The following is a 13,566-nucleotide window of genomic DNA, read 5'->3' on the forward strand; positions in this document are numbered from 1 at the left end:
TAGTATCCGATATGATCCGGACTAAAAGTTAAAAATTAGTTCCCGGATTTAAACATCAGCATGTCGGTGATAGCTGGTTGGGATCTCCTAGCCTTTCTAACGGAACTCGAGAACAAGTGAGACTTGTTGAGTTTGCCCTGCATATCACGCACCAATATCATGCATGATAATGTGATGGTGTTTCTAGGGAACTTGTTTCAGTGGTTCGTCAACTCTTGAGGCTTCCTTCCTAGCTGTATTGTATGTTAGCTGTGCAATGTCTAATGTCCTCAGCTACTATGGATTGATTCTCCACAAATATGTGTTGCTGAGAATAAGAAATTTTAAGAACTAAATCTGTCAAATGTAGAAGGTCCAATTTTTTAAAATTATATTGTTTGTTTACGTGGGATTTTGATCCTAGTTGGGAGAAATATTTAGTAATATTTCAACTCAATAAAGTGTAATCATTTCATCGTCGCCAGAAAAAAATTAAACACGCAGCACGTGCCGCGCACGAGTCGCCGGAGTCAAAGCCAAGTCGTTGCGGGTCGCGGGTCATGCTAGCCGCCACGCGGCGTCGCAGACTCGCCGCGTGGCGAGGTCGTGGCGTAGGTGTCGCCGGAGGGGCTCGGCAGCTGGCAAGTGGCGGCGGCCTGGAAAATCCGCGGTGCAAGCCTCCGGTGTTATCTTCTCCTTTTTCGCTATCCGCTCTCCACTGTCCACTCCCCCTCTCGCAAAGGTCGCGGCAAAGCCCCACCTCCCCTCACTCCAATCGGCTGGCAACCAACGACAGCGGCGGCGATGGCGCAGAGCGGCGGCGGCCGCTCGACAGATTTGTACTACTGCGACTGCCCCTTCTCTCTGCTGGCGCCCCCGCACCCGGCGCCGGCGGGGGACGACTCCTCCTCGGGCTCGTCGTCGGACATGGAGGACCCGCCGCTCGAGCTCCCTGCCGCGGACCCGGCGCGCGGAGGCGGAACTCCTCCGTTCACGCACGCCGTGCCTCCTCCGCTCGAGCTCCCGGCCGCGCACCCGGCGCGCGGAGGCGGAGCTCCTCCGTTCACGCGCGCCGTGCCTCCTCCGCTCATACGGGTGCCCGGCGCCGGCCCCCGGGGCCGGTTCGACCTCGACCCGCGCCGTTTCCGCTGCCAACTCGGGGTTAGCGTTGGCGGGGGGCTGCCCGGCCGCCGACAGGTTCGTGCTCGATTCGATCTGGCGGGCCATGCATGGGCTGCTCCGCCGCTCGTGATTGGAGACCATCGGAGGTTAGCCAACCAACCATTCTCCGTCTTCTTTCTCGCAGGCTGGTGACGGCGAGCGCGAACGGAGCGGCGTCGCTCTCCCGGGAGAGATCTACAATGCGCTCAAGGCTATCCGACCCCGCCTGGCCCGTGCCGACCTGCTGCGAGCCTACAGCGCGCTCGTCCGCGACGACCGCAAGTTCAGGTCTCTGATGGCGCTGCCCGAGGACATGAGGAAGGAGTGGCTGCTCATGGAGGTCGCCGAGCGGAGGCCGTGAAGCCCTGCTGGTTGCTGCCTCTTCTCTGCGCGTGGAGCTCCGATCGAGCTCCGAGCTCGTAGCTGACAGCATGCGTGGCTACTGGCTAGTACCGTCCACTGCTGTGTGCTTGACTAGTAGTAGCTTATGGTAGCCAAGTTAGGCATCAGTTTAACTTCAGTAGTTGTAGTATTAGTGCCCTATTACTTTTGTTGGACCATGTAATGTAGCAGCGTCGTAATGTGGTGTGAATTGTTCTCTCGAAATGTAGTCATGTTTGCCTGTGAGCAAATGTTGTGACGGGAGTTCTTGGCGCACACAGACATCTTGCAGTCAGACTCGTAGCTGCAGTTGTGGTGATCGCAACATTTCTGTTGGACAGTGTAATGCAATGTCCATGATGTTGCCGGAAGCTGTAATGTGAATTTCTTTTCGAGTTATTCCTACTGTTACCTGTAGATTGCAAGCTGATGCTAATTCGATGAGGCATGGTATTCTTTCCTCAATTTCACCGTGCCAATTACACCTAAATTTCACTGCTCTTTAAGACCAGTTGTGGTCTCTTCTAGATTTGTTTGCAGGAATGATTTGGATTCAGTTCGAATTTAAACCAAAACCTAAAATGCTTAGTGGGTTAGATGTACCTGGTTATACTCTGAAGGAAACCAAAAGGAACTGACAAATTTGTTTTGGTCACGCAGCATCAGCTTCCCATTCTGTCCTGCGGCACAGGGTTCAAGGAGACCATGCAAGGTGCTGTTCTAGTCCGACTGCTCGCAGAGCAGGGACCTGGAGCTGGAGCAGATCATGTCCTGAGGCTCAAGGGATGTGTACTTGTGTAGGTCGAAGTGCAGCCAGAGATCACGATGCAGCTCATGGTTTGCTGTTCTGAAAATCTGGACTTACTGAAGTTGTGTTCTGAATGTCCAGTGCTACTCTTGACTTATCATTGTGATCTTCTGATTGTACCTGCTATTGATTTCTGAAACTGAATGAGGACCTGCAGAGAAGTGATCGGTAGCCTCAACGATCCTTCTAGTTTTCCCTGACTGTTAGTGCAGAAGAGTGTGAGCTGGTTGCTTTTCAGAAGATCATGCATTCAACAAAAGGCTTTCTTCCGTTTTCGTTCTTCGAGAATCACATCGTGATGAAGGTTTGATGGTGCCTCCGGTAGTCCGGTGCAGCGGTGCTCGCCACGCCGGCGGCGGGAATCGACGACGAGCGAGCGAGAGGGCCACGCGGGCCTCAACAAAGGAAGGATGGGCTCAAAGTAAGTGGGGGCCTCCACTTGGCCCAGCAACGCTGCCGCTTCACTTGGACAGATCGAGTCGCGGCCGCAGAGTCCCGATCCAACGGTTCAAAATACCCCAGGCCCTGGACGGTAAATGAAGTACCGCCCACCCCGAGCGTCCCCCTCGCGCTCCCGTCCTCGCCGCGCCGGCGCGCTCGGCATCGCCGGCGTCCGCGACGGCACGGGAACCTCCCATGGTGTCATACCCCGCGGCCTTCGGCTCCGCCTTCCATCTTCCCCGCGCGCGTCACCTCGCCGCATTGCGCTCCGCGGCGACGGCGGCTGGCGGCCGATATCCTCCCGCCTTCGTGCCCGCGGCCGGCGGAACCCGGTACGGCACCGATGACTAATCGACCGCCCGCCGCCTGCAGACCTTCCGCGTCAATCGATACTGTGTAGGACCCATCTCCACTGCTTGGACTTGCAGGGCCACGCCGATGCTGACCGCTGCTGCGTCCGTCGCCTGGTACCAATGTGGATGTCATGCCTGCAGACTGGTTGCTGTACTAAAAAAGTTGTCACTTTTAAGTTCAAAAAAGATAAGTTGTCACTTCGTTTGCAGGTTCTTGATCGATGACAGCATGAATAGCACTGCGGCATACAATCGGAAATGCAAATGCAACTGGAAAGACATCTGCATCGATCTGAATGTCCAGGAGTTACAAATGTTCAAAACTTTGTTGCCTCCAACGCTCAGCGCGCTAGCGTGAAGGGCCAAACGGGACAAAACACACTGCAAGCCTGTAACTGCAAGTCCTCATTCTCTCCTCGGAATACAACCACAAAAATCGCAGGGCACTGGTTCCCTGCCCTGCACAATCAACAGGGGTTTGGTTGTTCATCCAACAACACCGTCACACCGATCGACCAATAGTTCAGTTACCGTTGTTGGATCAAGGCCCAATGGTCTTAAAACCATAAAAGTGCCTTTTCTTCTAAACAAAAAAGAAAAAAAAAAGAAAGAAAGTTCAGAGTTGAGATCCCGTTTTGTCTGTCAATTACTAAGTTCTGAATCTCCAGTGCTACTCTAAGGCTATCTCCAACGGTCGTTCTCTATATTCTTCTCTATATCCTTCATTTACATAATTCTCTACAAGATTCTCTCCTCTATATCTCATTTCCCTCCAACAACGTTCTCTAAATCTCGTTCTCTATACATTAAACCCTATATTAGAAACGTATTTTGTTCCAAATTTTTGTACGTACGTATTTATCATACCTCAAATGCTATGGACATATTTTATTTTTATTTAATTCAGTGTTTAAAACGTAAAGAAAAAATAGAGAAGAGGAGAGAGAATCTCTATATATAGAGAAAATCTGTAGCGTTCTCTATTTTAGAGGACCATTTAGAGAACGCTGCTGGAGCAATAGAGAACGGAATCTTCTCTATATATAGGGTAGAGAACGGTTTAAAGGGTTCCGTTGGAGACAGCTAACTGGAGACCCTTTGATGATCGTGACCTTCTTGGACTTGCAGTTCCGTACTTCCACCGCCTCCGTGTCATGTCAGTATTGCAATGCATCGGTAGCCTTGATCCTGTCTGCAGATGGCACCGGCCATTTAATCTCCTGTTCTCCGGCCTCTTGTCTGTTACAGAAGCGTGTGAGCTGATTGCTTCTCCGAGGATCTTGCACCGACCAAAGAAAATGTTCTTCCGTTTCGTTCCCCGAGGATCAGGCCTTGACAAAGGGATTGATGGTGCCTCCGGGGTTCGCCTCGCCGGCAGTCGACGACGAGCAACGCCGGACCAAATTCACCGACGTGGGCCTCAACGAAAGATGCATGAGCTCAACTAAATGGGCCTCCACTTGGCCCAGTAACGCTACCGCGTCACCCTCTCAACGAATCCTGGCCCAGTAAGCCATTTCCTCCATGGGCCGAGCCGGTCCGGTCCCGCCCAGGCCATGTTGTTCGGCGTACTAAGTGGCCCTTGGCCTAACTGACACAGTGCTATGTGCATGAGTGATCACCGGCCCACACGGCCCAGCACTAACATAACCCCGCCGCCCGCCGCCTGCCGTAGCCGAATCTTCCTTCCAGCGTAAAGGTGCTGATGATTAGCGGCGGCAACCTCCATTTTTTTTCACCCGGCTCCGGTTTCCCTCGCACAAACCCCCAAAAGCCAAACCCCCCCCCCCCCCAATTCCATCTCCCCCCATCTCTCCCCTCCCCCGATCGCAGGCCGATCGGCGGCGGCGGCGATGGCGCCCGTGCGCCCCCGGATCGATATCGACTGGGAGGAGGTTTTCAGCAGGGACTCCTCCCACGACCGCGAGGACAGCGTCTGCTTCGCGTCCCCCTCGTCGGCGCCGCAAAACTCCAGGGCGGCGGCGGCGAAGGCCCCCCGGGCGTCGTCGGACGACGAGAAGCGGCGCGGGACCTCCTACCCCACCCGGAGGTTTGGGGGCCTGCGCGGCGAGCTCGAGCAGCGGCGCGGCGAGCGTGGCCCCGCCGCGGTTGCGGACGACGGGGCGAGCCGCCGGGTGACGCGCGCGGCCGCGAAGGTGCGTGCGTGCGCCCGCCCGCTCACGTGTTTCAGCGTGTGGTTGAATCGAGCTGGAGTGTTTGATTACGAATCGATTAGCTTTGCGGTGGTTTCTGTGGGGGTTTTTTAGTGCGCATTCTGTTCCTCAGGTGCGCGCGTAGGTTTGGTCCCCCCTTTTGAGCTGCATTGTGCCTGTTATTCAGAGAAACGTTGCTCGCTTGGTTTGCAGGCTGCTGCTCGGGATGCGCGCTCCGATGCTGCCAATGTATTCAACTTCAGTAAGATCTCCTTACTTGCTGTCATTACCGTTTTTAAACTTGCACATCTACCACTGGCAAGAGTTGGATCGGGTGACTATTCGATCATGTTATGAGTTATGGAATTTACCACGGGAAATGCTGGCTTATTCCTATGTGGAGTATCGATCGTGATGAAATGTTCGTTGAGTCTGTCACAGTTGTTCATTGATGCAAACTGTAATGGATTTGTGTCGTTTTGTTGTAGGTCAGGAGGATGAGGAGGGGGAAGATGCGGGCCGCAAATACTCTCCCTGTTCTAGTGGAAAAAAGAATTATGGCGTGGTATGATACTTTTTTTTGGCCTTGCTGATCCAAAGGCATCTCTTGGAGATTTGGACTAATGAAGGAGTTGTGAGTGCAGCTACGTATTATTAAACGCAAATGCCAAGGGCATGTTGGACCAAGGACTATACCAGTGGATAAGATGTACTCAAGCCAACCATTTTCAAAATCTGGGAACCAGCGGAGGGCTCATTCCATTGATCCAGAGGAGTCGGATCATGGAAAATGTCAGCAGAGTGAAAGTTTCAGTTTCAGTAGATTTTCCAAGAGGTAGGCATCCATTTTCCTTGTGTTTACAGACCTGTTATTTATGTTACCTTTCTATCTCGAGATAGGTTACTTTTGGTACTAAGTTCCAATAATTTTATCTGTCCATTTTGTACAACCGTTTGGGTATTTGTTATTATGGGAATATGCCATTATATGGAAATTTGTATACTTTTGAAGATATTCTCTGCCTCAGTTATATTGCACAAAGCATTCGCATATTATGCACATATGGTCATATATATTGGCATGTAGCTGTACCATTATTACTTTTATAGTGTGTTACCAATCAACAGTTCATTTTCAATTCTTCTATGCAGGAGGAAGGAACAGCTTCAGGATTCATCCTCCGTTTATTCTCGAAAGGTTGGTATGCTGATGTTTAATCTATACCAAGAAGAGTACATTGTTAATTAATCATCCGTGCTTTCCTGTTACTTGAATGTTAAAAATTACACGATCTTCATTTTGGATTAACTGCTAAATGTGCAAACTATATTTGCCGCGTTCCAATTAATCCTATTGCATGCAATGCGTAATGAACATATCGTGTTTGATTTCAATGGTCACAAGAACAGTAGAGAACATAGTGAATGTTGCTGTTTACCGTTAAGTATGTTTCTTTGCACTATTGATGGCTTTGATTGCATGAACGATTGCCCACTAGAAAATAAACTCTCTTTGTTTGACATGAGGTTACTAAGTTTTGTATTTCGCAGTAGATCTTGTCTTCAGGAAGATTTGGATGGTTATTACTCCCTTTAATAGACACTGCTATACTTTCCGTTAATAGTTTTGCCATGGTATTCTTTGTCCATAAGTTTGGTTACCATTTGTCACATTGGCAGGAGCCAGGCCATTTGTAGGACACTATGCCATACTTTCTCATAGTACTTTGATACCCACTTTTCCATTTTGACCTTACGTTTATCAATGAATTTCCTATAAGGTTCAAGATGTGGTTCTATTGGATGATGAAGATATGCAAACTGAGGGAGAAGTTAACTATGAGATTTCTGACATACGGTAATGTTATCTCTAGTTTTATATTCATCACAGCACTGTTAGCCGAGCTTTTGGTTTATGTTTCAAATGATCCAATTGTATTTTCAGGAATGAACCAAAGATCTACTACCCATCAAGGTGAATATTTTGAATTCTTTCTGAAGAATGTAAATGGTTGTGTTTCCTTTTACCTTCTTTTGACTTTATTATGTGAACAGAGATGATCCAGAAGCCGTGGAGCTCACCAGCTCAGATATTAGCTGTCTTGACCCTGGAGCATTTTTGTCGTCACCGGTGATAAACTACTACATCCAGTAAGAATATCTCTATTTTTGAGCTGCAACTTTGTATTATCCTACTCTATGAATATTACATTTTTTTATCTTCTTGAGTGCATCGCTTATTTTTCAAACAAACAGGATGTAATCAATGCAAGGTTTGCTTAGGTAATATTTAGGTGTTAATATTTGCTCTTATAGTGGTGCTTCATATTGTAATGTCTTGAATACCATCAAACTATTTATGGTGGGATATTAACTGAAGAATTGGTTAAAAGTAGTATTATGTGAACTCTGAAATATGCTATTTGCAGAGAGGTATTAAAACTGAATAAAGGACTTCTGAGTTCTGATTTTGCTGCACGTTGTCTTGTTTCGATGATGTTGCTGTGCAGGAACATCAAAAGGACCAGATTGAACCGTGAAGATTGCAGAGACAAATTCTACATATTTAACACGTATTTTTATGGAAAGCTTGAAGAAGCATTGTATCAGCTGGTACGATCTTTTGTGTCATGCCGTCATACTTCTTTTACTAAATGACTTGCAATTATGTCTTTGTGCAAATGTGGGATAATTATACTCTTCTGGGTACGTAGTACATGAGTGCCTTGTAATAGAAGTTTTTGCTCTTCATTTTTTCCTCGGATTGGCAGGAGACTGTCCGTTGTTTTATTAAGAAGGAATAAAACACTAGCACAAAAGACAGCAAAGAAGGAAAAATTGAACACACAAACACACCCCATCTCAAATTGTTACATGTACATAGCCATGTCCGAGAGGAAAAGCCACCCAAACGAACATATTTATAGGATAAGGGAACTCATGGCAGAAGCACCTGCCGAACAACAGAGCGAACGTTCTTCAAAAACATCGCGGACCACAGCCAAGGTACTCGGATTCCGATTCTCAAACACACATGTTGCAGTGCTTCCAGAGAAGCCGGACAACCAAAATGATCAGCAAGTTAAAACCTTTCCGCCAGGGTTCATCCATTGATTGTGCCGCAACACGGCACCATTCTTGAAAGGAGATAGGATCAGTGCCTTGAAAGACATGAGATAGACCCTTTTTTCTTGGGTAGAATTACAATTAAAGAAAATGGCATACCCGTTTTTCAAAAGCTCCCATAGGGAAGGAAATTTCTAGACAGCATTACCCTTGCTTATTCTGTAAGGAAGCTGGTTTGAACCCAGGACCTCCAAGCTGCAAGTAGAGAGACTCTACCGCTGCGCCAGGCCCGCTTTTCTTGAGCGAGGAATTAAAAAAAAGAACTCGACCAGGGGGAGAGACGTCCCCCTGATTTTTATCTTAAGAAGCTTGTGCCGTACTGCCGTGACTCGAACCCGGGCGGGTTCAGTGAACCGCTTCTCTGGCATGTTCAGCTGAGCAGTTGCACCGTGAGAGTGTTGGCTTGAGCGAGGAATTACAATGAACCAATTATTTTTTTTCCTTTGGTGAGGACTGAGGAGCTACCATTTATTTCTTGTTTCAACTGCATTTCAATACCCATTTCATTGCGAACGTTCGCCCATCGGTCCTTTACAAAATTCGATCCTCCTTTTTTTCTAATGACAAAATTCAATTCTGAATAAAACATCCATCCTAGTTTTTTTCTTCAATCATTTATTTTTTCTTGGCATTATCTTCTGTGCTACTTGTTTGTTCATCATGTTTTTTTATTATCTTCAGATGATATCTTAAATTAGAAAATTTATGCTTCCTTGGATTTTTTTTCTAGGGTGACTTGTCAAAGTTGAGAAGATGGTGGAAAGGTGTCAATATATTTCATAGAGCATACGTCATCTTGCCAATCCATGGGGTGTAAGTTGTTGCTGAAATAAGACAGATTTACGTTATGAAGCCAAATTACTATTATTTAGATCCATGCAGTATAATGATTAGTTTTTTTTAGCAAGTTTCATGGTTCATCTGGATCTGCCTAGGGTCATGCATTGATTCAAATTCTATTAGATTTGGAATGTGGCTCCTGAGATTCCTAATATTCTTTGGAAGCATTGCAACGTTTGCGTCTTCGACAATGCTAGTCTGAATGCATCTTTGGTCATGTGGATAGTAGAAGAGGGAGTTCTATGGTGTGCAGCCGGAGCCCGGGGCCTTGTGTTCTCGGCTTCTCACTTGTGGGGTTGTTATTCATTTTTTTAGCATGGCTTTCCTGCTCTCGGTTTCCTAGGGTGTGTTGTGCGTGTGTCGTGTGTGTTGTACATTTGGTACTCGTTCTTCTTAACGAAATGTGTGTTGTACATTTGGTACTCTTTCTTCTTTACGAAATGACACACACCTACCCTACTTCGCTCGAGAAAAAGATACCTAATATTCTACTTCTTGATGTATTATCCTTTTTAGCATATGCTGAATGCATTTGTAATCTATAATCATGTCTTTCATGCTGTAGTTTGTATATATAGTATATTAAAAGTTACCTCTTTGCATGTATATTCAGGGCACACTGGAGCTTGGTAATCATTTGCATGCCTGCAAAAGAGAGTGTTTCAGGACCAATCATACTTCATCTGGACTCCCTTGGGATGCACCGCAGTACTAAGATCTTGAACACAGTTGGGAGGCAAGTAACCAATCTCAGCTATAGTCATCTAGCTGTTTTACTCTTGCTATTCAGAAACAAGAAATTCTAGAATGTGGCAAACTTGCTTGCTCCTGCATTTTGGTGCAAGTGGCTGACCATCTTGCTTCTGTATTGCAGATACCTTGAAGAAGAATGGCAGCACTTAAAGAAGAATCCTTCTCCTGAGACATCAGTTTCGGAGATAATATGGGAGGATCTTCCAAGTAATATACACAAGGAAAAAGTTCAGGTACATAATTTGAACAAATATTGCAAGTAACACTATAAGGTGCTTCCAGTTGTTCTTGGCATATTGGTTTCCAGATTTTTGTTTTAGATAATTGTCCAGATTGCGGTTACTTTGTACAATTTACTCACCAATCAATCTAACATGATTTTAACAACTGCAGGTTCCACAACAGAATAATGCGTACGACTGTGGCATCTTCATGCTTTATTACATTGAACAGTTTATAAGAGAGGCACCAGAAAGGTTCACGGTAGATAACCTTGACATGGTTAGTGCTTCCTACTCTTTTCTATACTTATTCAGTTCTTGCGATGCTGTTTCTGTTGAGCTCTGTAAGACTGTTTGAGATAGTTCAATACTGAACTTGTGTTTGTTACAGTTTAATTGCAGTTGGTTCAAACCTGAAGATGCTTCTGGGCTAAGGCTGAGAATAAGAGAGCTACTGCAGGAAGCATTTGAAAGTGCCAGGCTGGATGATGCTATGTCAGAAGAAGCTGCATCTGATGGCTCTTATATTGGTGACGGCATAAAGGGTGGAGAATTGGAAGCAGATGCACCTTCTGAGAGTTCAGAAATGGTCTTAGAGTTCGGAAACACTGGCAAGAGCAATGAAGGCATCAAGGTTGCAGCCTCAGGCAACTCTGGTAAGAGTAATGAAGGCATCAAGGTAGCAGAATCAGAAGAAGCAAGTGGAGAGTCTGGAGATGCTGAGAAAAGTATTGAAGGATATGTTGCAGAATCAGAGGAAGAAAGTGGGGAGTCTGGAGAGGCTGGTAAGAGCGTTGAAGGCATTAATGTTGCAGGACCAGAAGAAGCAAGTGGAGAGTCTGGAGATTCTGGTAAGAGTATTGAAGTTATCAATGTTGCAGAATCAGATAATGCAAGCGAGGAGTTTGGATATGCTGGTGAGACTAAGAAAGGCATCAAGGTTGCAGCATCTGAAGGAGCAAGTGTGGAGTGTGTATCCACTGATAAGAGTATGGTGTCTGTATCAGGCAAAGCACCGGCAAGCAGCAGCAAATGTGTTGAAAACACTGCAGGCTGTGCTCTATCAGAAGCAGCTTCAGATTCTGATAGCATGGAAGACGAGGAAGGTACCATGAAAGCAGATTCGGGCAGCTCAAAAACTGAGAAAGAAGGATTGATTGCAATTGTATCGCCAAAAAGGCCGAGGAACGAGGGGGGCATTTCTAGGACACCCATTCCAGATGTAGTTTGTGACAGCTACGACAGCGACACCGAAACCACGGTGGAGATCGTAAAAGTTTACAACTCCTACAGACAAAATTACCGTCCCATTAACTTGGGATAGCTGACATGAGGGGCCAAGCGCGGTACTTCTGTTGCTTTCCCACGAAGGTGGGAAACAATGCCAGATGTCGGCAACGCTACTTGAGGTGGCTGGTACCATATGCCTCGATAGCCAGACGTTACCTGTTGCTGTGTGCCCACCCGATATCCGAGAGGTAAACCGAAGACTTAGCATGCAGTGTGCGGGTCAGACACATAACCATCTTATCTTCTTTTGCTCTCGGGTCCTTGCTCCTGGTAGCAGCTTTTGGGTATAGGAACACCATGGGCATGGGCGCGAGACATCTAAAGTGTACAGGGTTAAAGTAGTTAACCATATAGAGAGTATCCAGAATGGAAGTTGTGGGTGTTGCACCCCTTCGGACACCTGCAAGTGGCGCATACACTCCGTTCTGCGATAAGCTGTTGAAAATTGAAATAGTAGCATGGTTCAGATTATGTGCGAATATATGTATATCAATGGCGTATTTCTTTCCTTCTTTTGAGCAAACCAACATGCGCGTCGGTGCCCAACATATTCTCCTCCCTTGCTTTGCTAACATTTCTTTTGACCTGGGTGTAGCTGTCTCGTGCGAAGCTGCTGTGACAGTGCAATGGCACTGGTGGATGCCGTGACCAGATGCTGATTGGAAGGCTCATGAAGTGGTATGGTTGGCAGATTAGCATCATTGCTTGGTAAACCCACCATCTCGATGGATTGGTGTCTGGCTCTCTTCAACTCGACTTTACTCGAGTCTTTGCCTGATGTTACATGTACAGTCGGAACGATTTCTCAACCAACATGGCATCGGAGGCGTCGACAAGACTTGACCGCCGCGGCAGCAATTAGCTAGTGGGCGATGCAGAGGAGATGGACGGAAGCGATCCAGTGCTGCAAGCGACGCCACAGGGGATGTGGTTCAACGTCGCCGAATTTGTGGTAGAGCAAACCACAAAAGTGTTCCATGCACTCTTGTTCTCCCCCACCCCAAATTCTAATGGTACTAATGCTCGTCCACTGACAAAGACTTCCCGTTTCACTTTACTTTCTCAAAACGAGCAGATTTTTTTCTTTATCGAATACGCAAGAGAATTGCGCGTCTTTATATTAAGATAGGAAAAGGAGTCAAAACGAACAGACTTAACATCTTTCCCGGCACCCTTTCGAAGTTTCAAGGAAAAAGAAACCATTCTGTCCTGGTTGCGCTGTGTGCCTCCCACTCCCAGCTTTTGCTCTCCCGGGCGCCGTGCACGTCTCTTTCTCCCTCGACGCGTCCCATGAAGTGGAGATCCGCGGAGCACGCGTCGCTGCCAGCCAGCCGGTTTGGCAGCACCCGATACGGACGACGGCTACGCCATCAGGACGGGCAGGAGGTGGGGGGCAACCGGGCCTAGCTCCCGGATCGCTGGTGCGCTCCAGCTCCTCGCTTCCGGCAACGTACGTCTAGAACACAGGAAGTTTTTTCCTTTTTGTTTATGGAAAAAATGCTCGAGCCATTATCTGTCATACCCGTGCGAGCTTGTCCAAAATGCCCCTGACGTCCGAGTGAGTGATCACCAGCTGAGGAGCGTGCTGTGGCAAGAGAATACGGAACCTCCCAATCGTGGGTACATATTCCGTTTTGGCTTTTATAACCACGACGACGACGATAATAATAATAATAATAATAATAATAATCTACTAAAACGCTAGCATGGTTCATGTTGTATCCGGTAATATATATAAAAAAAATTAGCGACAGCATATCTCTTTAACTCGCTATTTTTCAGGAGCAACCCCGCCCATGCTCTGGTGTTCCAACACGCACGGTTGTTTTTATTCCATCCCCAGCTTGATAATATTTCTTTTGACTCGGGAGGAGTAGCTTTCTTGTGGTCGAAGCCAGGTGCCACAATGATGCAGCTAGCAGGGCTGCACAGATGTCTGCACTAGATGCTGGTCAAGAGCTCATCATCAAACCTTGCTACCCCACAATATTATAATTGTGTGTGAGAGAGATGATTCTATACAGCAGCACTGTTCAGCACTCCGATGTTCCATGGCTTGC

At 47.2% G+C, this 13,566-nt stretch overlaps 2 protein-coding genes across 5 annotated transcripts; both read left to right on the plus strand.

The window, feature by feature from the left end:
- The first annotated feature begins 704 nt into the window (after positions 1–704).
- On the plus strand, positions 705–1,892 carry LOC112887098 (putative uncharacterized protein C20orf204). Its single transcript, XM_025953188.1, has 2 exons — positions 705–1,176; positions 1,286–1,892. The coding sequence occupies exons 1-2, from the start codon at positions 784–786 to the stop codon at positions 1,499–1,501; spliced, it is 609 nt and encodes a 202-aa protein (XP_025808973.1). The 5' UTR covers positions 705–783; the 3' UTR covers positions 1,502–1,892.
- Positions 1,893–4,925: 3,033 nt separating this feature from the next.
- Positions 4,926–12,617, plus strand: LOC112884428 (probable ubiquitin-like-specific protease 2A). 4 transcript variants are annotated; one of them, XR_003227121.1, is made up of 16 exons: positions 4,926–5,279; positions 5,490–5,538; positions 5,765–5,841; positions 5,921–6,111; positions 6,429–6,474; positions 7,058–7,134; positions 7,222–7,251; positions 7,332–7,427; positions 7,787–7,889; positions 9,133–9,215; positions 9,856–9,978; positions 10,117–10,228; positions 10,389–10,496; positions 10,608–11,694; positions 12,102–12,214; positions 12,299–12,617. XR_003227121.1 is itself a non-coding variant. In XM_025949811.1 (14 exons), exons 1-14 carry the CDS (start codon positions 4,977–4,979, stop codon positions 11,538–11,540), a joined length of 2,331 nt encoding a protein of 776 aa, XP_025805596.1. In that variant the 5' UTR covers positions 4,926–4,976; the 3' UTR covers positions 11,541–12,054. The 4 variants fall into 4 exon arrangements, 1 of the variants encoding a protein (XP_025805596.1); XR_003227122.1 differs by having other exon boundaries at positions 12,102–12,184; XR_003227120.1 differs by having other exon boundaries at positions 12,102–12,617.
- Positions 12,618–13,566: the final 949 nt, after the last annotated feature.

The sequence above is a fragment of the Panicum hallii genome, chromosome 3 (assembly GCF_002211085.1).
Source record: "Panicum hallii strain FIL2 chromosome 3, PHallii_v3.1, whole genome shotgun sequence".
Lineage (NCBI taxonomy): Eukaryota > Viridiplantae > Streptophyta > Magnoliopsida > Poales > Poaceae > Panicum > Panicum hallii.